The 27786-nt window shown below is 38.8% G+C and overlaps 1 protein-coding gene across 1 annotated transcript; it reads left to right on the top strand.

Annotated features, from left to right (window-relative positions):
- The first annotated feature begins 5 nt into the window (after positions 1 to 5).
- On the top strand, positions 6 to 27786 carry LOC140163995 (serine/threonine-protein phosphatase CPPED1-like). The gene is made up of 5 exons (XM_072187280.1): positions 6 to 170; positions 24139 to 24345; positions 26077 to 26358; positions 27035 to 27175; positions 27448 to 27786. Exons 1-5 carry the CDS (start codon positions 104 to 106, stop codon positions 27645 to 27647), a joined length of 897 nt encoding a protein of 298 aa, XP_072043381.1. The 5' UTR covers positions 6 to 103; the 3' UTR covers positions 27648 to 27786.

Here is a 27786-nt window from a genome sequence, read left to right as displayed (position 1 = left end):
GTGAGTGTACATATGTAGAAACTAGGAAGTAGCAAACAAATTCTCAAAATTTTGCAGATTATCTTTTAATTTTGTTTGCAATAGTCGATATAACACTTCCAGAATGTCAGGAGATCCAGCCAAGTTCGTTGTGAAGGCTAAGAACCGTGGATTTGAAGGCCTTGATCAAGGTAAAAAAATTTAAACTAAAAATAAACTGGCTGAAGTTGAACATCAACATGCTGAAATCACGGGGGGGTCCCTCACATATAATGGAGCTACTCATGCTTGTTAATCAATCCCAAAACAGGACCCTAAGTGGCGTAATCAGTGCCGGTTAATGTGCACCCTAAACGGCATAACTCGACATATTTCAAACCCTTAAGAGTTAAGGGGTACTAGTACTACACCCCTTGCTCGAGAAACACTAGCCACGAATTTGCTCACGGATGCGCTCGCATTCGTGGCTAGTGTCCTTTCAGTATCTAATTTCGGGGTAAACATATTACGTAAGACCACATAAATTATAATGACAATACAACATGATAAACATACCCGAAATAACACCCTTCTATCTAACTTCACTTACCATTCTGTTACTATACGTTGTTGGTGGCATAATTCCCAGATAGTATGTCCCATTTAAAGTGTACTCACATGAATATTTCGGCACATTTGTGATAAAAATCGCTCCCTTCTTTTCCGGTGATCGCATGTTCAATGGATACAACACGTGAATAGCAGGACTCGTCAGCTCAGGCCCATGCCAACTCGACCACAAAGTAATTCGCCCCTGTATAAACCCACTTAGGTTTTTATGTGTAGATGCCATGTTAATTAGAAGACGCAATGTGCTGTGGCTGTGCAATGATTATGCCCCCCCCCCCCGGGAAAATTTCCGAACGACCCGCCAAAAATCGGCCCCCCCTCGGCCTGAAAAGTCACTTGTCCCCACTCGGCCAACCAAACAATTGCTTCTCCCCCCTCCGTGCCAAAAATTCCCTCTACTTTGTACTCTTTTAAAACAGATCAATCAAAATTCCTTTTTGTTATTGTCAATTTATGTTACTAAACTCGCCACAAAATTAGTTCTGTGAAAGTCACTCACATAGGGCGTGGTACATGTATACAGTCACTTACGGAGCACAGCCAATTACATTGTTTGTCTTTATTGCTATGATGTACCGTCTACCAGGCAGGGTGCGATCTAAAAAGTCACTCACATAGGGCGTGGTGTAAAGTCACTTACGGAGCACAGCCAATTAACTTGTTTGTCTTTATTGCTATGATGTACCGTCTACCAGGCAGGGTGCGATCTAAAAAGTCACTCACATAGGGCGTGGTGTAAAGTCACTTACGGAGCACAGCCAATTAACTTGTTTGTCTTTATTGCTATGATGTACCGTCTACCAGGGTGCAGTCTAAAGTCACCTACATAGGGCGTGGTGTATTAAAATCACTTACGGAGCACAGCCAATTAATTTGTTTGTCTTTATTGCTATGATACACCGTCATAAGTCACCTACAGCACCCTGAAATGAATAGGGCGTGGTGTAAAGTCACTTACGGGACACGGCCAAATTTGTGGGAGATGCAGATAGAGGAGAGAGCCAGACATGATGGAGGCTTGAGAAAGGGGAGGGGGGAGGACAGAAACAGTAGTGCAGCGTGCTCATCACATGGGGGGAGGGGGGCACCGACCATGATGGGGGGGGGCACCGGATCTGATTGTCGGGGCAGACCCCATCCCCCACACAACACCTAAAATGGGGACGGAGAGGCGGGAATGGGGACGAGAAGATGGTGAGAAAAGAGAAAAGGACGGGGCGTAAAAATAGGGACGATACTGACCGTGGCCCCCCCCCCCTCGTATGCTGGATGCGCGCCTGGGTACCGTACAGGTCCAGAGCCAGCCATCGGTACAGGTGTATACGATGGCGGAAATTGGGACTCGAGTTCGGGTTCGAAAAACGTCTGAGAACTGGATCGAGGGAGGGATTTTGAAGGCCGGGTTTGAAGGGAGAGAGAGAGACAGAAATAGAGTGAGAGAGGGATGGAGAAAGTCACCCAGGTTAAGTCAAATTTTATTTAAGCCTCATGCATTAAAAAATGTCTGTGTGTTGACCACTTTTCTTCAGATCTTCAATCATCAGAGATCCCAACATTAACACTATACAAGTTTGCACAAAGCACATGATCTGATCGTTATAATGGCTTTATAAATGTCACTTTTTAAAACAAAAAAACTTTTAATCAGTGGGTCACTGTTGTGGGCGGGGCTAAAAGTAATAGCCAATTATCTTTTCCCATTTGCTTTTGGTAAGTGATCAAAATCGATTCCCAGTTTCCCACGCTATTTAGAATGTGCACGGCTAGACATCTCGGCACCTTGCCATGGTATATTTCCTGGGAAAATCCGCTTATTTTCAATATTTGCGGTGAGCTTTTGCGAGTTGAGCGGTGAACATAAAGCGATGGTTTGGTACTACAGTCATGGTACAATTAGGGACGCACCATTAGATTCTCAGGGGGTAGGAAGTTGGGTCGGGGAAAGAAATTTTGTTGCCGCTGAACTAGACGGCGAAGTTTGTGAAGCGGCGGCAAGGTTTTTTTTAATTTCATGCATTTATACACAGTTGGGGGGGGGAAGTATTTTTTTTCTTTTTAGTGTTGGTGGGGAAAGGTTTTTTTTTTGGTCATGTAGTGGGTGAAGTTTTTCAAAAACTTCCTACCCCACCCTGAGAATCTAATGGTGCGTCCCTTACAATCATCATGGTCATGTTGACGCATTGTTTTATCTACGGTGAGGTAAGGGACGCACCATTAGATTCTCGGGGGTAGGAAGTTGGGGTAGTGGAATGTTTTTCAAGTTTTTTTTTTTAATTTCATGCATTTATACACAGTTAGGTGGGGGAAGTTTTGGGTTGTTTTAGTATTGGTAGGGATTTTTTTTGCTCAAAATTTCATACCCTCCCCCTCCCGAGAATTCTAATGGTGCGTCCATATTTTTGCCAATAATGTAGTTTCTGATGAGGAGCATTGTAGACACCCAGTTGGTCGTGAGCAATTATTTTTTATTTTGAACATAATTGGATAAAATTACTTGAGTCGCAAGGGTTTTACACGGTCGGTCGGGTTACCAGAAATTTTTATTAGGCTTTATATAATGATGAAAAATGAGCAAATTCACGAAAAACATTGCTATTTAAAAGCTATATTAGGTTATTTTTCTTCACTAACTGTGACATTTTTTTTTCACCCTTGACATCAAATTTATTTTTTTTGCCAGTGGAGCAATTTTTTTGTTGCTCAGATGGCATTACATTTTTTTTTTTAAATATACCAAGCACCCCTTGATATCTAATGGTGCGCTCCTTACACATAAAAACGTGGTTTTATACAGGGACCGAATTTGTGTGTGGTCGAGTTGCCTTGGACCGAAAATGCCCTGGACTGGTTCATCGATCGGCAAACATAACAGGTGTTATCTGAATGAGGTAATCTCATACCTACTAAGTGACTGTCCAGTCATAAATCACCAGAATTTACGTGTAATACGATAATCTGATAGGTTGAGATTATTTTCCACGATGTGACAGCTACAATAAGCGGCACTGTAAGCAGCGCTGAATTAGGCTCCAGATATCATCTTATTTTTGAGGATCGTATGTAACAAAGATGTCAAAAGGTAGGGTTTAACTCAATTAAGCTTATAATGGCACGCTTATGAAAGTTTGTTGTGAACCATCCAGCATTTTATCAATGTTTACATGCCGGCGCAACTTTGTGTACCGGAAGCCCCACGAAATCATATAGCTCCGGTCTCTAACGCAAATCAAAGATTTGCGTTAGAGAATATGCTCGAACAATACACCCCTGGCCAATTTTGCGCTTATTTTGTCATTTTTCTCAAAAATTATAGCACATTGGTGACAAGTAAGATATGTATATTATAGGGGCAAGGACTGCAACTACTGTACAGAAAAATTCAGCAACTCAAAGCAAGTAGTTATTGATTTATTGATCAAACATTGGTTTTCCCTCATTTTTGACTGTAACTCCACAATCGTTGTCTGTGCTGAAATTAAATTTCCAGTGCAGAAGTTGTAGTCCTTGCCCCTATAATATACATATCTTACTTGTTCCCAATATGCTATAATTTTTAAGAAAAATGCAAAAATAGGCCCAAAATTGTGCAGGGGTGTAGTACCCCCTTAATGGCGTGATTAACCAAAATCACCTCTAAATGGCGTTTTAACCGAAACTGTACCCTAAATGGCGTATTATCCAATATTTTGTGTAAATGAACGATCATGTTACTCATTTTAATCTTTTATGTCTGGAATGGCTTTATTTCAGTATTTTTCTCTTCAAAAGTTTGTAACGCTATACACTGAAAGTCAACAAGATTAATACCGTATTCTTTCACAAGACTGTATACTAGTATATATCTAAGTCGGACAATACAAAGGAATATCAAAACATACTTTGCTCTCAAATAACCGGGGCCACTTTTTTATACTGGACCCATTCAGTTAAAATGTGTTTGTTCCAATTTGATTTTTGTGGGTCCAATTGCACTTTGGCCATCTGACATTAGAAACACCCGGAAATGTATTTTTAGTACTGGTGTGCACGATAGATATTGAAGTATGCCGAATTCGACACCCAAAACTTACTAAAGGTGAGCCAAATTACTGGGTAAAAGACGACTTACCGCGATCGACCTGCTTCATAAAGAACTACAATTACTACCTAATAACATGCACTACCGGTACTAATCATCTAATTATTTGGTTATTTTGTTATTTTTGCTCAGTAAGGAAATAACCATGTTTTGTTGACATTTATTGTAACATAATATTTGCACGATCCAAATTTTTTTTTTGCAAGTCAACCTCTTCTACAGTTTCTCTCGTATCGCTGATCAAATTTAATGTGCATGAAATAGCAATGGGGTGTACCCACACTACATGTATGCATCATGTTGCAGCGATTTTAGTAATTGTATGTAATTTATGAATGAAAAGTTATTTAAAAAATATGCTGGGAGGCGGGTTATCGCACAATGGCGATGGGAATTTTTCAACTGAAGGGCCAGAAATAACACCCTAAATGGCGATGATCGATGCTCAAAATGGATACCCTTTATGTTGAAATACTGGGAAATCAACCCCTTATTTGCAAAAACGTCGTCGACGCCTGATGGCCAAAATCCAACCCTTTTTCGACGTTTTTATTAACGCGGATGCATAGGCTCCATGATATGTGAGTGACCCCCCCAGGGCTGAAATACTATTTTAAATAGTGGTTGTAGTAATTAGTTACCCTGAGTAAGGATAAACACTTGTGCTGAACGTAAAATTGGTCACTTATCGCTCACTGTTCAAAATGTGACATCTACGCCACAAATGCGATCCCCAACCCTTTGGTTATCTTTGGACGAATTTCACTGCAGACTTGTAGTGACTCGACTCGAAATGACTCGACTCGACTCGACTCGAGTTTTGGTGACTCGATGACTCGACTCGAGGCAAGGCGACTCGACGACTCGACTCGACTCGAGGGTTGATGACTCGACTCGACTCGAAATTTGATGACTCGACTCAATGACTCGAGGCTTGTGACTCGAGTCAGTATGGCTGAATCGACTTTTTAAAAATGACTCGAAAATATAAATTATACCTTAATATTTCTAATAATATCTGCATGTATTCTTCCACATATCTCAGTGTGTGAATGATTCTTATATTTTACAAAGTGGGCTCTTACTATACCAGCTGGGAGCCTCTCTCACATCCCTACATAGTACATACATGTACTTGGTGCATGGAGGTATATTGAAAAGTAGTCTAGCTCCAAACCCTTCCACCTATACAACATTAATTATAGAACTACCAAGTTGAGCATAATTTCAGGACTTGATCAAAACTGTACCCATTAATTGTGTCTGTTACTGTTATGCAAATGAGCAACTGAACTTCCCCATTCATAAAACACACAAGTGAATAGGTCAACTTTCAAGTGGTGTTCAATCAATAAACAGTGATGCCAACGCCGCGCCTTAGGCGCACAATTGGGCTACTTGGCGATCACTTGCCGCTACTCAAAAAAGCATGCCGCTACTTGTCTAAAATTGGGCTACTTTTGCCAGTCTCAGGCAGCGGCACTAATTTGATGTATTTTCCTTTCAATTTAGCCGATTTATAAAGGTTTTGAGTCTTTGAAGCTCCAAATTGAAATTACAATGGGTTTTGTGACCATTTATTGATCGGTCAGTAACTTCCCAGTAAGTACCGGAAGTTTCAAAGTCAAGTGCTTTTCCGCCCAATTGGGTGTTTTGCGTTCTAAATTGGGTAAATCCGCCCAAATATCCGGTATTAGGCGCTTTTTGAAGCTTAAAAATTGGGCTACTTGAGAATCCTTTATCATGACCTGGCGAGTCAATGCGCCCGCGCCTTGACACTGAAAAGTTTTGGCAACACTGTCAATAAAGTGTCATCAGTCAATCATCACACATCATTGCTGTGCAGTGCAGTGTAACTGTTTGTGCACATCAGAATCAGAAAGCAAGATGATGAAAGATGAACCTGGGATTGTGGAATTTGGCTACAAAAGTTATAAGAAAGGGCCAAACAAACATGAAGCAATCTGCAAAGTGTGCAACAGTAGTGCCTCAAACCCAATTGGTGTGACATCCAACTTTAATAGACACTCACACTACAGAACCAAACATCCAACTTTGTAAGTTAATTCTTTCTTTGATTACTGTGTACCTTTTGATGTAACTGGTTAATAATTAATATATAATTATTTCATTTTGGATTACCTACACTTAAAAAGTACATGTCAATGCCTACATGTTTGCCTTTTATGTAGCTATATTACAAACATTATTACATCAAACAACAAACAATTTACATGGTAACATGAATGGTCTGAGATTCAATCAATCAACATTGTTATACATTTGTACATCATCTTAAAACACATCAATGTTAAAAAAATTGATCAAAGATTATTATTGATCATTGTCAGAAGTGTTTTGAGTTGATTGTCAAAAGTGGTCATCACTCATAAGTACATGTAGGTCAATTGTAGTAGTACACATACTTCAGTTCTTGTTGTTTTACACAATATTGTAAGTAATTGATTTTACATGGTGGTATTTATTCAGTAACCTGTAAACAATTTAACACAGGCGTGAGAATTTGCAGGATTTTTTCTGAATTCAAATTTTGTGCTCAAATTTGTTAATTTTCAGGCTGTTTTGAGCTATTTTTGCCCATTCTCATGCCTGTTAATATATAACAATTAATTTTGTGAGGACTTTTTTCATTTGCAAATTGTCAAAATCCACCATTTTCTTGGAGACTTAATTTCACAAATCACCATTGTGCTAAATTTTGATATTGATTTAATGATTTTAATAAGTAAGCTTATTTAATTTCAATCTGACTTTCATAATACAATTACCTTTTTAATTTCACCTGTGCTCATTTTTGTTAGGCCTCACGCAGTCTCTTGTGAATTTAGCCCACTCATGAAATTAAAATCCTTGCGAAAATAAATCCTTTTAGTTCATGGTTTGAAAGTAGGCCCTATGACATTATGGTCTATGCTGGGGGTCTGATGAGTCCCACAGAAAATCTTAGCTTTTTTCTCAAGTCTGTTGTAACTAAGGCTGGCATTTTCGATCGGGTAAGCGGGTACCCGCCGAGATTACATTACCGGTAGGAAATACCCTCCCGGTACCAGAAAAAAAAAAAAAAAAAGTTTAAGTTTTTTATTTTTCGGTTTCATTGTGTCCCTGGACCTAGACCTAAATGCTAGGATCATTCATGGTTGACCTAAAAAAAAAATAAAAAAAATTTCAAGATATTTTGTATTTTTAATATGAAAATTGATAATTTGTATTCATGTCATAGTCTATTAATGATTTCAAAATGCATTGAATTTGAATGCATTTTGAAATCATTAATAGACTATGACATGAATACAAATTATCAATTTTCATATTAAAAATACAAAATATCTTGAAATTTTTTATTTTTTATTTTTTTTTAGGTCAACCATGAATGATCCTGGCATTTAGGTCTAGGTCCAGAGACACTACAAAACCGAAAAATAAAAAACTTAAAAAAAAAATTTTTTTTTTTTTTTTTTGCAATTTGGTGCCAGTTACCCACTCGAAAATTATGGCGGGTACCCGGTACAAAATTACCCGAAAATGCCAGGCCTAGTTGTAACCATGGTAACAGTTGTGTGCAGTGTGTTATTTGAGTGTATATCCTCACTATCCTGGCACTACAGTGTAATGTTTTGCAAATACCGGTACTTCTAATTTATTTGTGTGTTAAAAATGTACATGAATGCTACACACATGTCACTGTAACAGCCTGTGCACACACCCCTACATGTATGCTACATGTCTCATTCACACAATGACTGATCACTTTATTCCCCATCCAAATACACTCCTCTACATGCTGCACACATGAAGAACTACATTGCAATATGTGACTGACTGGTGTGAGCATTTCCACCAGCCACATGTACTTCTTGTGCCCAGGCTTGGGCTTGTGCATCTGAGTCAAATGAATATTAGAGAGGTTCTTACCATATACAGAAATTTGGGATGTATATGAATTTTGAAATATTAATAAAACATGGATATAATTATCCAGATGTGCATAATAAGACTCGAAAGCTAAATCATTGCTAAATATATGTTGAAATTAGTATTGCACAGTCTGGCTGTCCATACTGTACATAGACATAGTTTTTTCACTTGCATCCCAAAATATGCCACCTTTAGGCTAGGTTCACTATGACCACCAATATTTGATCTCTTTTTATACTTGATTAATTAATTTGTTTATACCCATAATAGGACCCATACAAGTACTTGAAGTCCCAATTTCCATACCACTACTGGACCAGTACCGTACTCGAGTCCCAATTTCCGTACCTATACTGCGTACCCGTACTCCATGGCTCCGTGCCTGTACTCAAGCACCCTATTTTGGAATGGACCCGTACTGAATACTCATGGCTAGGGATCCGTACCCGTATCCTTACCCATGACCTGATATCCGTATCCATGGCCTGGGACCCGCACCCGTAAGTACTGTGGTCCGGGACACGCACCTGCACCCATACTCATGGCGGGTCCTAATGGCAATACTACAAGTATGACTGATTACTGATTTCCACAATGCACTGGATTCATAAATTAATATTATGTACTCTCACTGGGATTTTAATTTCAAAAAAGTACAAATTCATGCAAATTGGGCTATCAAGTTGACAGCTGGTATCATGAGCATATAAAGCGTGAAGTGACTCGAAATGACTCGACAAAATATATCCGACTCGACTCGACTCGACTCAACAGAATGGCCTGACTCGACTCGACTCGACTCGACTGAAAACTTCAAATGACTCGACTCGACTCGGACTCGAAGCCTTCATGACTCGACTCGACTCGAGACTCGAGGGCTCGATGACTCGACTCGACTCGGACTCGACTTTCAGTGACTCGACTACAAGTCTGCGAATTTGTAGAAATCTCCGCGGAGTCTCTGTGTCTGAAATTCCCCAGTACAAACATCGAAAATGTCGCATTTCTCAGTCCCGGTGATGATACTATAGGCCTATCCACATCGCTGTTTTCAGACATGATATGCATATCTCTGACCCCTTGGCCCTAGTGTAAGTTCAAAAACGTGGCGTTGATTTCAACCAATCCGATCCACCGATTGTGATACTGACGTCATATCTGAGGTGAACAGGAGGCAGGAGATACCATTTTGGTCAACTGAACTCAATAACGGGTAATAGTAGGATTTCAATTTGTAGTTTTGAGGAATGACAAACTTTGTGTTTTTGGAAACTTAGATGTTGTTTCAACTGATGATGTAGGATCGCAAGGTGAGTGAATTCGTGAAGAGATTTGCTTGTTTTAGTGATAGTAGGATACGGGATGTAGGCTAGTCCTCTGTGTTTGACCTGCTCCGATGTCTCAATTCACGCGGAATTATTCGTACCTGCTAACCAGACAGCAATACGCAGTATTGCTGTATGGAACCAGACATAGTAATTAGTACAAATCATACCTACATAGCCGCTTTCGCCAAACGTTTGACAAACATTTAGCGATCAAAACGTTTGCCAACGTTATGGCGTTACGAAAATGTTTGACAAACGTTTGTGCTCGGCAATTGTTTGACAAATGTTTGGCGAAAACGGCTGTGTAGAATATTTTCTCAATTTGAATTTGATCCTTTCTAGACCTGTATAACTGATTGTACCGTAAAATTTGCGTCAATTATGATGTCATAGGGCCACGTTTTGTAGACTCTGAATCTGATTGCCAATTATTAGATCAGGGCAGGGCTGTCAACTCTCACGCATTGGCCGTGAGTCTCACACATTTGGTCACGGTCTCACGCCAAGGTAGTATAATCTCACTCCTAGGTAGGTATGATCATCAAATTTTCAAGTAGGATATTTCACATGGAAATTGTTTTATTTGGAAAGGTGATTGTTTAACTTAAAGGAGTATTTCGTGATCCTAGCATCCTCAATGTATGTAATTTTTCATAAGATATCCTTGAAAAAAACCTATTCCCATTGAAATTTCAGTTGATTCCGATTTTGCGTTCCTGAGTTATGCATGATTATGTGTATTACACTGCTTCATAGACAATGCATTGTTAATCTGCAAGAAATATTTTGTACATAAACATTATGTAGCCAGAGGTTTCCAGTGATATAAAAATCTCAACTTTTTTTGAGAAAAGTGTGGGGATGAGGCTGTGGATCACGAAATGCCCTTTTAAAAAATGAGGGGTCAACCATGTCTGTAGGAGGACAAAAATTAGCCAAGTTATGGGCAAATGTCTTTTTCCAAATTCTGTGACCATCATCGACTGTACATATGAATTACTGTACAAAAAAGCAAGTAATGCAGCATTCAGCACAGCGATCCATTTGACACAAAAGCAATTTTATTTGCAGAGATGTCACAGGCTGACCCAAAAAATCCTGAACTTGATGGCGTAGCGAGCGAAGGTCTCAGCGAACACGGCCGGGGGTCCGGGCTAAAAAAAAAATTGACAGTTTTTGACTTTCTACGTAGTTTCTGGTGTCCAAATTTCAAATTTTTGTACTTTCCTATGGGGATTACACAGTTAAGCTATTTCTGTGGTCACAAGTTGGGTGTTTAAGGAGCCCTCTATGATAGGCAATGTTGGCATACCTATCCTAGGTAGTAAATCTCACGCAAAATGCTGGAAAATGAGTAAAATCTCACGCATCATCAAAAAAAATGTGTTGTCCCTACTTCCTCCACCCCCCCCCTCCCCTTGCTTTTCAGATTCTCAAGCGCCATGGCTCAAATAATCATGGGTAAAAATAAACATTGTAGTCGATAAATCCCAGCACGGCTCTGTCTCACGCCAAGCAATTCCAAAAAGTTGACAGCCCTGTTACATGTACATGTACATAGAGTAGTCCGAGGTGCTCTGACGATAACACTCCGTCCGATCGCCATGCAATCTACGTTTATGTACGTGTATATTTACGTGTAAAATGCATATACAATGATCCACCCAAAAATAAAAATCATCGTATAGATCCCTGTACTAATACAATATAGTAAAATTTTACAAATTTCGAACGTTTGAGGACTTGTTCTCAAGATGTAGGAAGTGCCATATAGGGTGTCTCCAGTGTTTTCATTACCGTAAAACGGGGTGGGTTTGGACGATTTTGATGTATTGTCGTAAATATTTTTATAATGATCAGTAGAAATCTGAGTTTCATGTTGACTTTGGCAAGTACCGATAGAGGACAGTTCATGCGAGTTTATTTTATTTTCTGATAATTTTTGGGGCGCAAAGTCCAAAGTCACCCCAACCTGAAGAGAAGAGCAATGGAGAGGGTGGAAGTTGATGTGAGGTGGGTAGGAGCACAGAGGATGCTGTTGGGGTAGGGCATGGTCACTGTGGTGTATTTTAAACAAAGTGTCAAATTTTGTGGTATTCGTTTATTATGTCCAAAGTCAACCCGGAAAGGAAGCCAAACCCTGGTGTGACATTGGACACAGGCTGCTTTTAAATTCTTAATAGTGGGTAGATATCATGACTATCCAGGTAGGTTCTTGGTTCATCTGTGTTCCATATAATCCAACCAACAGGCTTGAGTTTCCACTCTTATGTTCCGTGGAGTTCAAAGTTTGACCACCACAAAATCCTATATTTTATGGGCCCCCGCTAAAAAGTTATGAAAAACATATATGTATATTTTTAAACACATTATAGTGGGAAACTTTAGTCATTTGTCCATATATTACCACATTAACATATAAAAATATTCTTAGAAATGTTAAAAGGTAAAACAGCCTACATGAAATAATAGTTTTTCCTATGCGTGTCCAAAGTCACCCCACCGTCCAAAGTCATCCCGTTTTACGGTACCGGTATATTAAGGGGGTATAATACTCTCTATAGAAAATTTTGCTTCTACCTTTAAAAGCATGTAATGTAAGCTACATTTTATTGATACCGATGCCACCAATAAAACGAGAAGATTTGCCCCTTCATTTTGCATACCACTTTGTCCAATTTTCTTTTCTAATTTCTTCACAAAATGCAAAAAATTGCAAAAAAATGCAATGGGTGTAGTACCCCCTTAAAATGTTGCAAAATATTAATATTGACAATTTAATTAACAACCTGTTTGACCTCTCCATAAGTCTATTCATACATGTCATGGCTCGCTGTTTTCATCATATTCATGTATTGTGTGGTGAAAAATCCCGCTAGTTTGCAATAATTTGTAGAGCAAATATTTCCTCATTCCGACGGCTAAGTGTGCATGTGAATGCACATTAAACCGTGACGTTGCATACACAGCACTTCTTGGAACTCCTGGTCGGAGCTGAGCCAGGAGTTCCAATTATTGGAATTGGTGTACAGCCCTTCCTTCCTGTATACGTGTTTACCTCAAGTGTTTGAATGTCAATGCACAGGCTGTACGTACACAGTTTACCTATGTACGATCCTGGAACCGAGTATTGATTACAGATATCAGAACCAGGGATGGTTCCCAGGCTTCTCTTTTTGAATCTAGAGCCTCTGACACAGTTAACATCTGTATCTGGGTCTCCAGCAAAACGGTAGATCCGCATCCCACTAGAGTTTGGACGAGTCGCAGAGCTAGATGACAAAGTTTTGCTTTCCCTCCCTTAAGGTTAAATACAATTGATTTTCAAGGATTGATTCCAGAGGGGCGTAAGTTAATAATGGAAACAGCCATGCTGAAAAGAATGAACTCACGCGTACAATAGTGTATCAATCTGAACTAGGGCCACGGACAAACCACGGCTCGTGAGTCATCCTATAGCCTATGTTGCAGGGATAGGGAAGGGGCGACCATGATAGGACCATATGGGCTGATGGGGGAGGTGATTGTGGGCAGCCGTTTTCGGCAATTTTCCTTTGGATTTTCTAAATTTTCCATTTTTAAAATTATCCTGGATGATATCTGTCGTGAAATAAATCAATGCTCCTATAGGCTATATGCCTACAATGTAGTATGCCTATTTATACCCTGATTATGCAATATCATGCCTACAACAATAACTACAACAACAGTAACAAAACCAACAACCAATATTTTGTTAATCTAATTTGTAAAAATATATTCATAGGCCGCGCCTATTAGACTAGTATAGCCTAAAAATTCATGAATTATATAATGGAAAAAAAACGTGCAAAAACAATCAATCGCTGCAGTCAGAAAGAAAGAAACGAACAATAAAAAAGAAAAAAGTGAGAGAAAAATAAAATAAAATAGATGGAATGGACCACATAGGGACTCGAACACGTACCATTACCAAAGTTTTCCAGCTCAAAACTATATAGTCGAACGTGAGTCCGGTGCGCTAACCGATTGAGCTACTGAGTGATCTGTGAAATCGATTGATCTCAAACTGACTATTATGGAATAGTGCATGCAGGCTCTTATGATAAACAATCTCATCACCGCTGTACATGTAAATGTCGGAGGTATCGATGGCGAAAAACCTCGATTTTTGCAAAAGTAGCTTAAATTTGGAGTGAAATTCAAATGGTAAAGGAATCGACATACTTTTGAGAAATAATGTAGGCAGTTAGAAATCAAAATTAACGTTCCACAATCCAGATATCGATAACGTAACATAACAGTGTTTTGTGGTACAAGATTCTCGAAAATTGTTCCCAAAAACGGGCTAATAAAATTTAAGAGGTACTGTATTTGGTTCTTCCCCATGGCAACATTATTTCTTTGGTCGATTTGTAGTACAATACAAAAAAGGAGAAAACAATCACTCGGCTTTTATGGTTTTATACGGAGCGAATATTTGAAAAAAACTGCATGGAACGTGGTTTTGATCTTGTGAACATGGTGCGTAAAAATGATTTAAACGAAGGATTTTCAAACGGATTCTAAAAATGTGTATAAACACACAAAAATAATGTAAAGATACATCCATGCACCAACATTTGACTCACTGCGATATTTGATTGCTGAGAAAACACGGTTTTAGAGAACAACTTTATACGTCTTTTATACGTTTTTTATACGTTTCTTCGTGTAACCTTAACAAGATGACGGCTATCTTGAATTGGTCAAGTTTGGTTTGATGATGGCCTCTGGGAGATCATTCCAATATTAAATGGGGAATGATTGATGGGTAGAACTAGTTTCTAGTACTGTAGATTTTAGACTTGGCATGGACCCGGTGATATGAATACTGGTGAGATCTCTGGTGGGTTCTGGATTGAATTTTGAGTTCATGTTCCATGTCCACAAGTTCATGGGTGATCTTATAAAGCATTATAGAGCCAGGCTATGATGCGTATAGTTTCAAGCAGGGGCCATCCGAGTTCTTGAAGCATGGCTGTCACGCTAGCTGTCCTAGTTGTTACAACACATTATGGCTACAAATCTCTGTATACCTTCAAGCTTTTTCTTTTCTCCTTCAGTAAATGGAGCCCAACGGCAAACACCGTACGTATTCCAGCTTTGGGCGAACCAGAGATTGGTAAAGGCATGATTTCACATTCCTGCTACAAGACTTGACATTTTTTCTGATGATATCAGTGGTCTGCTTGGCATTAATGGTGGTGATCTTATTTATGTGAGATGACCAGGTGCAATCACTGCTGAAGATAAGCCGTAGATTTGCATCAAACTGCGATGTAATGCGATGCAATACCGGCAATCGGGGGCTTTGTAAAATTGTATTCCCTGTTGCCCAACACTAAAACATACATGTACGGACGCACAAAAATTTTGTGGGACGCACATTTCCCGGCCAGGTTTTACAGTTGTGCGTCCGATCGGAGGCAGAGTTTTTTGAAGGCTAGCGGGAGCCATGATGACGCTCAAGATGGTACATTATATGGTGATGGATAACATGTTCAAGACACTTGCACACAACAGACTAGCCGCAGTCTGTGGCCCTCACGGACTTAGCGAAACCGACCGAGCGTGTAGCGCGAGACGTTCAATCGAGCGCGTCAGCGAACCTCTCTGGATAGTATACTAATAGCAACAGAGCCCGAAAGTTGCTGACGCAACTTCTCTGGATAGTATACTAATAGCAACAGAGCCCAAAAGTAGTGCTAACAACAGACATGAGCGATATGGGATGATAATTACTTGCATCACTTTAAGTGCTTTTTTTAAACACAGGAGACACATTAACAGTAGTCCAATCATCTGGGAGTTCACCAGTTGATATAAAAAGAGCTACACATGTAACTCCACGCTCAGTATTCATTCTCTCTGGAAATTGAGTGCGCCAAATGAAACATTTTCTTGACAAATTGGCCCAATTTTGGCTCGGTAATTCCCCAAATTGACTAATTGTAATACAGCATTGCAAATTTGTGTGCGCCAAAAATAATTTTCACTGGGCCAAAATTGAGACATACGGCCTCTGAGTAAACACTGTCCACGCTGCATTCTTTAAGGATTCTATTTGGAATGTTGTCTGGCCCACAGGCCATGGAAGGATTGAGATCATGCAGAAGTTTCTCTATGCCAGCTGCCATGATTTCAAGTGGTTCAATGTCAGGAAAAATTTGTTGCAGCCGGGAAGGTTTGAAGTATTTTCGCGGGTAAAGACAGATTAGAAAAATGAGTTCAAAAATTTGCTTTGCCAACATGTTTGGAGACAGTTTCTGTACCATTTTTCAATGGATGCACACCAACATTGTCTGTCCCCTTTGATTTTACATACTTCCAAAATTTCTTTGGGTTTTGCTGGAGGAGGTCTACAAGCATAGCGGATATACTCATTGTGGGCTTTATTCAGGATCTACTTTATTAAATACGCTTTCCGGGCGCTTTTGAAGAGTTTGGAATCTTCAGGATTTTTTAATTTACATTATTTATTTATTGTACAGTATTTGGAGCTTTCTGCTTTGGCAACGAAGGGCAGAAGAAAACCAAGGCAGATTAAACCTTGTGGAAGAGTAAGGATGTATTTTTCAGTTAGCTGCATTTAGGAATCTCTCACAGGTGGATCCAACTTTAAAACAGATCTTGACTTCTAATTTACCTTTTTTATATAAGAAAAATTTGCGACGAGCAGGTTTGGCTGTTGAACAACCGTTATTAACATGGATCTTCACCATACTATGATCACTTAGGCCGGGTTATACCTTAGTGTACTCAACAATGGTGGGATTAGAAACAAGGAACAGATCCAGGATGCTATCTTTCCGGGTTGGCTCGGTAACAAGTTGATCGAGCAGTAAAATTGCTACCAGTTTTAACAGACTGATCAGGCCAATTTATGTCTTTGAGGTTAAAATCACCTCCTAGCCATATTTCACAGTTACATTTAGTTTTCTGGTGGAGTTTGGAGAGAGACAAATTCAGCAAATCAATTGGTTCATGCGAGGTGTCGGGGTTGTAGAATGCCCCAACATACACTTTTTTCTTTGGGCCACATATTCAACATAAACCCAAATCTATTCAGATTCAGAATTCAAATCATCAAGAAGATGACAGGAAAGGTTTTTGACCAGGGGTGAAATTAAGTGGGAGACGGGAGCCGTTTGGCCCCCAGAAACTCTGAAATGGCCCCTGGTTCCATCTCAATTTTAGTTGACCAGGGGACACTTTCCTCACAAAACTGGCCCCCTGGATAGTGAACCAAAAATATCAAATTACAAGCAAATAGTGCTTATTTAACTCATCCAGCACATCTTTATTTTTATTGGCCCCTTGGTAATTAAATCTTGGTGAACCAGGGGCCACTTTTTTGCCAAAGTAGCCCCTGGTTCAAGCTCTCTTATTTTCACCCTTGTTTTTGACGGCTATCATCCAAGACCCCTCCATAACCATCAAGATGATCTTTTCTAAAGGATGGAACTGTTTATTAGCCAAGTTTCGATGCCAATAACAATGTCTGGCTTTTGTTCATGAGGAATTGACAGGAACTCAATTGTTCAAATTGTCCAAAATAAATTTCGGCAACATTAAACTTCACAAAAAATTGTTTTAATGCGTTTGAAAATTGGTGATGATTGAGTGACTGAAGTAGTTAACAGTTCTAAATATAGGTATGGCATATGTGACTTGTTCTAACAAAACCAGGAACAAGACGCATTTTTGACATTTCATAATTTGAATAAAAATGTAAGCACGGGACAATATTAAGCTCTAAAATAATACCAAAATTGCTAGCATCAATACTTTTCAAGATAAGGATAATTTTGTAAATGATACCCTGATATTTTTTGCCAAATTGTTATTCTTAGTAATGGGCTAATTATAATTAGTTTCCTGCTTTACACAGGATTGAATAGGGATTAGCTTAGTTTAACTGTCAATTATTGAAAATTCCACTTAGTCCCAAGGTCAAATACCATGAAATTAAGAATTCCAAAATTTGGGGTTTTTTTTATGGGAATGTCATCTTTAAAGGCCTGTAACTCACAAACATGCCTGGCGAATCACTACCCATATCTTCGGACGACCTATCTGGGAGGGCAAGGATATTTTGGCAAGCCGATTAGGGAGCAAGCAAGTTTTGGCAGCCGAAGAGCCTGAGAGGGGGGGGCAAGCATTTTTTGGCAGGTCATGCCTCTTTAACTTCCATGTTTTGGCATTTGCCCCCCCTCCCCTCTTCCAAGACAGATAATTATTGCACAGACATTGTCATCTCCATATCCGACATTGTACTTGTCAATGAAAAGCAGTCCAATTTGATCAACTTTCTAACAAACAGGATTGCAGCCCCACATGGGTCGAAATAGAACATTCCCTCGAAGTTTGAAGTAAAATAACTTTCCCTGACAACAGTGGAGTGTTTTGGACTCCCCTATAGGCATAAATGGATCATTCCCCAAACCCAAGGATATTCAATTTCTGACCCTGATCACCTCACTCAACTCATCTACCAGCACTGCCCAATTTTAACAGGTTCACTATTCTCAGGCGTCTCACCATGCACACACTTACTGTGTGCCAGATGCATTTGTACATGTACAGGTAGGTAGAAAGAAAATCCTTGCATTTTGCATGCTCTTTTGATAATAATTTTATTTCATCCATTCAATTTCTGTGATTCAGAATTTCATCAAAATTTGTGTTATCAAGTTTAAGACTCATTGTGAAGCTCTACCAAAAGAAGTTGAGATAATGGTTGTGGTTTATTGTATCTTCTTCTTTTGCTTTACAAAACTTTTTAAAGACAAAGCACTTGCTTTTAATATTATAATATTGAATCTCAAAGCATCACCATGTCACAAAATAATCGTATGTAGGCCTATACTGTTCAGAATGTATGTGAGAATATTCAAATATTGGATTGGGTGTCATATAGCATGCTCACTCTTGATTGGTCTATCCTGAATTCTTGTAGATATGTTGATGAAATATTGTTTGTAACACTGGTATTACTGAAGTTTAAATTATAAAAGATGCATGTATAAGTCCTACTTTGTATGGTTTATAGTTTGAGTATTAAATCATGTTGTATAGCCATATGGTCATGTTTTTTGAGGTGGGACCCAATTGTGTCACATCTTGCTATTGGTCAAAAATCAACTCCTTTTTGTATTTCTGATTATATTTCAAAAGTTTTCACCCAAACTAGTAAAAGTATACATTTTTAGAAAGCATATATTGTCATGATTGCAAATCTGGAAAGTTTGAGTGGATATACAGGGTGTACCAAAAAATGTACAGGGTGATTCCATTGAAAAATACTGAAAAATTAAATTCCTTTACCACTCCAATATTTCTACATAGTATATTAAATTGAAAAATGAACTTGATATTTGGAATGTACACAGTTAGTCCTTTCATTATATATATAGTTTGTACTATATTTAGTAAGCCCATTGTGTTATACAGGGTGTGAAAAAAGTTGTAAATTAAATTTTTTAATTTATGTAAAATTTCCCAAAGTGTCATTAAATTTGGAAAATATATTCAAAATAGTTTACAGAATTGCTATAATATCAAATTCAAATATCCAATTCCTATATAGGGTGTTCCAAAAATCAATATACAGTGAATAATTAGTAACAAAGGTACATGTACATGAGGCGATACATGCACACTTAGCCTACATCAATAAACTATTTAACAATAACCAAAGATCAGTATCTCATCAGAATAAATCCTTTGACTGTAATAATCTCCTTTGAGAAGATTTATTTTATATTTCAAAGATAAAACAATATTGAAATTTATTTCATATGCATGCATGCAAAATTAAAGCCCATTGTATTGTATGACACCCATTCCACTGCATTAATTAAAAGCTTGTTAAATCCTTAATTACTATGTTTATTAAGATTAACTAGGCAATTATAGTTATAGAAAGTTAAAAAATAAGATTAACATTATGCAAATGCATTTTTACTTCTCCTAGGCAACAAAGTGCATAAATTTTATTAATGAACATCAACTTCCCATTGTAATTACACAGAGCTCCTCCACTTCCGGCTCCTCCACTTCCGGCACCACCCCTGACTAATTAACTTAATTAAGCTGTTGTAATTAATTAATACATTTGTTTAATTGTATTTGTTATTAATTCATTAGATTAATAATTTATCTTCAAAATAAGACCAAAACCATTTGTTCATGATGAATTTTAGCAAAAATATAGGAATAAGTAGACAAAATGATTTAGCAAAATGTGACAGCACCACCTTTTTTAGGGTCCCAGTATAAAAAGCATGACCATATATGTTTAAGCCCAGCCCAGATGAGTATTTCTGTGCTTTGAAATTTTACGCCATCAGCAGCAAAGAGCAGCCACCAAGCATATTTGCCAACCCGGATTACCAAGGGTCTATACAGCACCTAAAATAAACCAGCCACACACAAATTGCATTCTAGTCTCCTTGTCTCCATCATTTTACCCTACATCTGTACATGTAGGCCTATAGCACAGTTGCATAGGAGAGTTGTACCATATAAAAGCCCAGCCAGTATGCTGGGTGAGGTTATGCAAATGACCCAGTCAAATGTTATGATGATTGAGTGATTTGAGTCCATTTCTGACAAAAGTATGTGGAAAACTTGTTGCTATGCCAACTATAAAGTAAGGCCATGAACTTTTTACGTGTTTTATACTTCTTGGATGAAACCAAACAGTTTATTTTCTGATGGCCTTTAATAACTAAAAAGTTGTTTGTCTCTGATCACTCCAGGAGATTTGTTTTACTAGATTAGGCATGTGGACTTTTAGAGAAATTAGTCCCAAACATTCAGTGATTAGGGATGCACCATTAGACTTCAAGGGGGCTAGGAAGTTTTGAAAAAAAAACTTTCCCCACCAACACTAAAAAAAAAAAAAAAAAAAAAAAAAAAAACCTTCCCCCCCTAACTGTGTATAAATGCATGAAATTAAAAAAAAAACTTGCGGCAAAAAAAAAAATACCCCCGACCCCAACCTCCTAACCCCCCCCCTGATGTCTAATGGTGCGTCCCTTACAAAAAATTAAAATAAGTTTGAGCTTACATTCTAAGTTATGTGTTGTTTGTCTTTCAAACATATATTGATTGATCAATGCAATCATGATTGATGCATACATCATGCATAACATTACTCTAAAACCGTCGCGTCGGGGTACGACAAAGTACCCCACTGCAAGTATGTTAATTTTCCATTTGTAATTGCTAACCGTGTATTTTGAATGGGGCTGTCCGCCCTGTATCTTCGCCAGCCTCGTATGTCACGTGTTGCGCTTCCTATGCTGCCTGTCTCGTCCAGAGGATTTTGATTGATGAAGAAGGTTTTGATTTTTTTCTTCTTTTTTTTTTTCTTTCCTTTTTCCCAGACTTGCCAACTGTCCCTCATTTTGAGGGACTGTCCCTCATTTGGGGTTTACCAAAGTGAAAAAGAGGGACAGTCCTGTTTTCTGAAAATTTCAGTGATACAATAGCAAATTTAAATGCAAGAACAGCAGAAAATGATGCAAATTTCACTTTAAAATTTTGCTATAGCATTCTTTTAGTCTATTGTGATAAATTCAGACCTGCAAAACCTTCTCTGAATTCTGAAAGTATTGCACACCTCAAGTAACTGCTTTGTGTACACACAAGGTTTTGGTCTCAATGGCCCTCTTTCTGACTTCGATAGGTTGGCAGGTCTGTTTTCCCCTTCAATTTAAAATTAGCATTGTTAGTAGTTTGCAATCTTTTCCAACAGTGCTCGAAGAAAGGAGGCGGCCTTTTTTCTTTTCTTTTTTTTATCAAATGTGAGATTTTGAGGGACTAACCCTCTAGATTTACCACAAAAAGACATGAATGAAAGTGATCCTTGAAGTTTTACTAGCATGCCCTTTTTGAAAAATCTGAAGAAAAACTATGTGATAAATTCCAGAAATTGAGACGGGAGGGGACGATAACCAAAACATTATATTTTTTCTGCCCTAATCTATAGTTGGCATATTAAACCTGAAGTCTTAAGAAAGTGTCACAAATAGTGGACCTGTGTAACATTCAAATCTTCAAATTTTACATTTTAGTTTGGCCCCATAAAATTGCAAGGTCACCCTGTTCAACCATTGAACTGGTGTGGGCCAAATTCAACTAGCATGATTTTATGCAACTGTCAAAGGGATTCTTGATCCTACCCTCCTTAAGACTTCACCATTTGGCTGGTGAAAATGCAACTTCAGTGAACAAAACCATATCTATAGTGAATCTTGACCCAATGAGTTTTCAGATGCTTCTTCTTCAACCAAACAAGTAATCTAATCTTCTCCCTCGTATAGATTGTTATGCTTTTACATAGAACCAGCACTCACAGATCAGGTGAATCTTGAACTAATATTTTTGGCCAGAAGGTGAAACTTTGCCTAAAAATAATTTTTGAAGGGTGAATCAAGGTGAATGGCTTGAGGAGGGTAGGTTCAAGACTCCCTTTGATGGGTGCATTAGGGCACAGTCCCACAGTAACAGTATGGGGTCAATGTGTTTTATTTATCTACCATACTGTATTTTCACCAATATCACTGTTTCAAAGATAAGCTGGCATTTAAAAATGCTAAAAATATTTATACGGGAACAAATTTCAATATTTGCCTAAAAAAGGCGTAGGAAAACAGAACTACAGTAGGAAAATGTTCAAATATGCACAATTTCATGCACGCTGCACTCGCATAAAATCACATGATAAGAGAATAAAGGTTATTAAATTGGATCCCTAAAATTCTGGCATGTGTAAAGGAGACAGAGACTTTCTGGCATGGGCGGTGTGAGTGACTTTGACAGACTATTTTGAGAATTAATCTGCCACCTCTTACAATTATTGCACAGCTTCTAGCATGCTCTCATGCAGTGGCAGTGCCACGGGTGGCATGGGGGACATACCCCTTGCCCCCTGCCCCCCCCCCCCCAGTAGAAACCCAACATAACGAAAAATTCCACTTTTTTGCGGCATTTTGATCCCCCCCCCTCCCAAAAAAATTCTTGGCACCGGCACTGCTCTCATACCCCCTTGAGGCACAGGTCTGGGGTCATAGAAAATACAGGTATGTCAGTGGGCATGTTTGGAAGGGGGAGATGCTTCCTAGTCTGGACACTTTGCATGTCCATTTTGTTTCATCCAAGAGGGTTATTCTCACTGTGGTGTGATGATGGATTCATCTAATGAAGCAGAGGTTTAGAATGTCAAAGGTCATGTGCCAAATGTCAGAAGTATACCAGGGATACAAAGTCATTCCTGTGATTTCCAAATTCCTTTGTCATGTTTGTAGACAGGGCACATTGGCTACATATAGGCCTGTGTATGTCTGTGTTGTTTCATCCAAGCAGTGTATTCTTTGTATACCAGTGCTGTACTGTGATTGGGAAGAGAAGCAGAGGTTAGGGGTGGTGCAATAATTATGTGATCCCTGAGGTGGTGAACTATAGGGGGGCAAAGATTTTTTGGCAGGCCAAAAGGGGGGCAAGCATTTTTGGCAGGTCGAAAGGGGGATCAAGCGATTTTGGCAGGTCAAAAACGGGGGGGAGTAATTTTGGGCATTGTTTCTATATTATGCCCTAAAAAGGTGTAGAAAAACATTGGGAACACGTTCAAATCTGCAAAATTTCCTGCTCGCTGCACTTGCATTATAAGATAAGACAATTAAACGTTTTAAATTTGGGTTCCCCAAAATCTTAGTGTGGAAAGGTTTTTTGGCACGTCAAAAGGGGGGGGCAAAGATTTTTTGGCACGGCCAAGTGAGGGCAGGCGATTTTTGGCAGACCATTTTGAGAATTCACCACTAGGGTTGGGATTTTCGGGTAATTTTGTGCTCGGGTACCCGTTTATTTTTCGGGCGGGTACCCGGGTACCCGAAATTGCAACAAAAAAAAGACAATTACAAAAAATAAACCAATGGAGATATGTGAAGGTCTACGTCCAGGGACACTACAAAACCGGAAAAAAAAGCAGTTTTTTTTTTTAAATTTCGGTACCAGGCATGGAATTTCCTGCCGGTACTAGGTTACCCGGCGGGACTTCGAATTCCCGGGACTCAGTCCCTACCTTATTCACCACCCGGTGTTACACATAATTGTTGTGTTAGAATGTCAAAGTATAGAAGAAAAATATTTAAAATGTCCTTCATTATTCATTTCTTGCAGACAAGGAAGGCACATGGCAAGGTCCATTCTGTTTCATCCAAGCAGCAGATTGCCAGTATGGTATGATTGATGATTGGGAGGAGAAAGCAAGCCAAGGATGGGAGAGAGAGATACAACTGACACGGGATGCAATAGCAGCAGCAAACCGTATGGAGCCCAAACCCAAATTCTTTGTGATGTGTGGAGACTTGGTCAATGCATTCCCAGGTAACTTGATAAAGTATAATGCCCATGTCATACTACTGTCATACTTACAGTAGCAAACCGTATTTATTCTTGGTAAATCTTGGTATTGTCCCAGTCAATGTCGTGTTGGTTTTGCCACACATGCTCAGCGACGGCTGATTTTTGTGTGTTACCAGAGTTGGTGTCTCTTTGGTGTTCACTAGTTCTCTTCTTCAGAGATTTTGGACATGAACACCAAGTGGTCTGAAAGGAAGTTCATGGAAGCTTGGCATATCCATTCCACTCCAGACAATTTCAATAAAGACAAAGGAGTGGACATTCCTCCTGAATGGAATAGATTATTAAAAAGGACCTCTGACCAAGTTAATTAGCTTGTTTGTTTCTCCACACAGGAAGTTCTCTTAAATTGACATATTGACACTTCCTGTCTATCATTTTGACATCCCTCCTCTTGACATTTTATGTCAATCACTTTGACATGTCCCATTGACAGTTCCCCCTAGTGTATATAAGGCGCATTATCATGTTTATTTAGTTGCTCTGAAGATGGCACTCGCTAGAGTTCCGAAAGCTCAGCCCTCTCAAAAGGACTTCTCTAGGGAAAGATCAAATCTTACTAATGCCAGAGGTTGTCTCTTTTGGTTCCTATCCTTTACATTACAATATGGCAAATTAACTACCGTATTTCGTCAAATAAACACCCCCGGGGGCGTTACATTTTCCCAAGGGGGGGGGGGGGCGTTTATTCAAGGTCAATTTTAGAACGATAATTCCCGTTAATATCATTAGGTAAACTAAAAACACACGCTAAAATGACGAACTATGAACTAGAAACACTGACTTCTGGCTCACATCCGGGTTTCTGATCCAAATTTTCGCCAATTATTGACGCTATTCTCGACCATGTGCGCAACTTGGTAAGCTTACTACACAAGATAGCATGGAAATATCGGCATTTTGAAACATCTTGGTTGAAAAAAAGTGGTGGGGGTGTTTATTTGAGGGGGGGCGACTATTTGACGAAATACGGTATATCCACACATTCATGGTTATTTGGGGTCTTTATAGAGAGTTATGCTGTAAAAGGGGAAATTTTTGTGTTTGATTAAAGTTTGTGCTTGGCCAATTTTGAAAATGTATAATCTTATATGTGACACGATCAAGGGAAATGAGTCGGATGTCGCTAATATTGATTTTGAGATGTTGGCAAAGAAAGTGTTAAAATTCTTTTGTGTTATATTGTTTTCAGCCATTGATAAATTGATGCAACTTCGCGAAGAAAAGTTGTATCAACGTGTGGTTTTCAGTTTCTGAAAGCTCTATGTCCTCTTTAGAAACATATGTAAAACTCATTTTCGAACAGGGTCGACATGTGACTCGTTCCCCTTGATCATGTCACATATGTGTATGTCCCAACTTATAGAATCAGCCAAATTTGTTGTCATTGTACTTGTAGGTCAACAGCAATTTTGACAAAATGTCGTAATCACAGAACTCCACATTTAAGTGATATAAGTGGGGGTTTCTTAAAATGGACAGAAACCCTTCCCGGCAGTTCTAATTTCCTTTCAGCATTTTGGATAAATAATAACAAGTTGAAAATTTGTTGAAATTTCCTTTGTTGACTTAAACACAAAAGGAATATTTGTGCATTATTATCATGTACTTGGAACGTGAGAGATGCGAAAAAAGAAGTAGCACAAACATTTCCATTTTTTACAGTAGCCCTTTTTTTATTATATTTTTGTGCAGGTGAAGCAAAGAGGGAAGAACAAGAGAGATCTTTTCTAGAGGAATTTGCAAAGATAGACCCAAGCATCCCACTCGTATGCGTGTGCGGCAACCATGACTTGGGCAACACCCCAACGAGAGATACTGTCCAAGACTTTCGGGATAAATTTGGCGATGATTATTTTTCATTTTGGGCGGGCGGAGTAAGGTTCCTGGTGTTGAATTCACAATATTATGAGGATCCTAGTCTAGTGATGGAGCTGAAGAAGAAGCAGGATACGTGGCTGGATAAAGAACTGGCTGGTACGTATGTTAAAACTAGAAGCATTGATGAATTTGTGGCCCATCTTGTCACCCAATTAACTGTAATGGTTCTAAATTCCCTATATTTTTGTCAATTTCCAAATTGTATGAATCTAAGTGATTTCGTTAATACTAAGTATGTGTAGGTCATAGTTCAAGATCGAAATCGACCATCATGCATTTAAAAAGAATGTGAAATTCTACTCTTCTGTCTTTCATCAGTTGTTAAATCTCTGATGGTGGCAGGCAAATATCACTCTTGATGGTGTCAGGGTAGTGAAGTGGCCTTCTGCCTCTATTTGGTTTCCCATCAGGAGGAGGTCCAGGAGACAGGCTGGTCAATTTGACGAATGCAGTGACCAGCAAAACAAAAGCGACATTATCTGATTAGTGATGACAGAGGGGATGTTTACAATGCAACATGATCTCATATTTCCAACATCGCTTATTACACACATGCAGGAGACCGAGGGATGGCTTCCAACCCTAAACCGCTGGTGGGAATGTGATGGTTTAACCAGGCCCAATCATTGGTTCTGCTAGGGTCAGGCAATCAACCAGTGGTTGGGTTTTGATGCCATCCCTAATTGCAAAATATTCTGAATTTCAGAACTGGTGTGTGTTGTGTTTAAAAGAAGTTTTTAAAATTGTTGTTCAATCTGATATTATTCCTCAGCTGCCCAGAGCTCAGGCTGCAAACATCTGGTGGTCATCCAGCATATACCATGGTTTCTAAAAGATGGAGAAGAGGAAGATGACTACTTCAACATCAACAGAGATGTCCGGATACCAATGTTAGATAAATTACACAAAGCAGGTAGGTGAAGAAGTTTATATGTGAAAATTACAGGGGTGTGCCTCAAGGCTCAGTATGAGGTCCATTTAAGGAAGGTGAATACTTCAACATCAACAGAGATTATGATTTCATTTAGTATTATACTCTAAAAAATACTTGACCAATTCTTCTAGTTGTATTACAAACAAAGAAGGAAGAGATCTTCTTTGTAATAAAACTAGTTATAAAGGCTTGATCAATCTTTTGGTTTGGGCCCTTAAATATTGAATACCAATCTATGCTTATATTTTCAGGTGTGCAATACATATTCTGCGGACACTACCATCGTAACGCAGGGGGCGACTATAAAGGTATGCAGCTCATCGTCACATCAGCATTAGGATGCCCGCTAGGAGAGGCCAAATCAGGACTACGGGTTGTCAAGGTAACAGAAGAAGCAATAACTCATCAATATTATGCTGTTAAAGACATTCCACATAAGGTGGAGTTATGATGGTAATTTAGTTATTAATATTTTTTCCAATATACCTTATTTATCAGTACTCAGCTTTAACAAAAATGTGATCTGTGGAAAGAGTGGTGTGGATAACTTGATTTTGTACGGCACTTTTTAATAATGTATTATTACATTA

The sequence above is a fragment of the Amphiura filiformis genome, chromosome 11, assembly GCF_039555335.1.
Source record: "Amphiura filiformis chromosome 11, Afil_fr2py, whole genome shotgun sequence".
Taxonomy (NCBI): Eukaryota; Metazoa; Echinodermata; class Ophiuroidea; order Amphilepidida; family Amphiuridae; genus Amphiura; species Amphiura filiformis.
This window is presented reverse-complemented; position numbering and strand designations above follow the sequence as displayed.

Excerpts from the sequence above, each read along its gene's own strand:
- LOC140163995 (XM_072187280.1), top strand. The coding sequence starts at position 104 with ATGTCAGGAGATCCAGCCAAGTTCGTTGTGAAGGCTAAGAACCGTGGA. Across the intron at positions 24,346-26,076 it reads CTTGGTCAATGCATTCCCAG|GTGAAGCAAAGAGGGAAGAA; the intron begins GTAACTTGATAA and ends ATTTTTGTGCAG. Across the intron at positions 26,359-27,034 it reads GCTGGATAAAGAACTGGCTG|CTGCCCAGAGCTCAGGCTGC; the intron begins GTACGTATGTTA and ends ATTATTCCTCAG.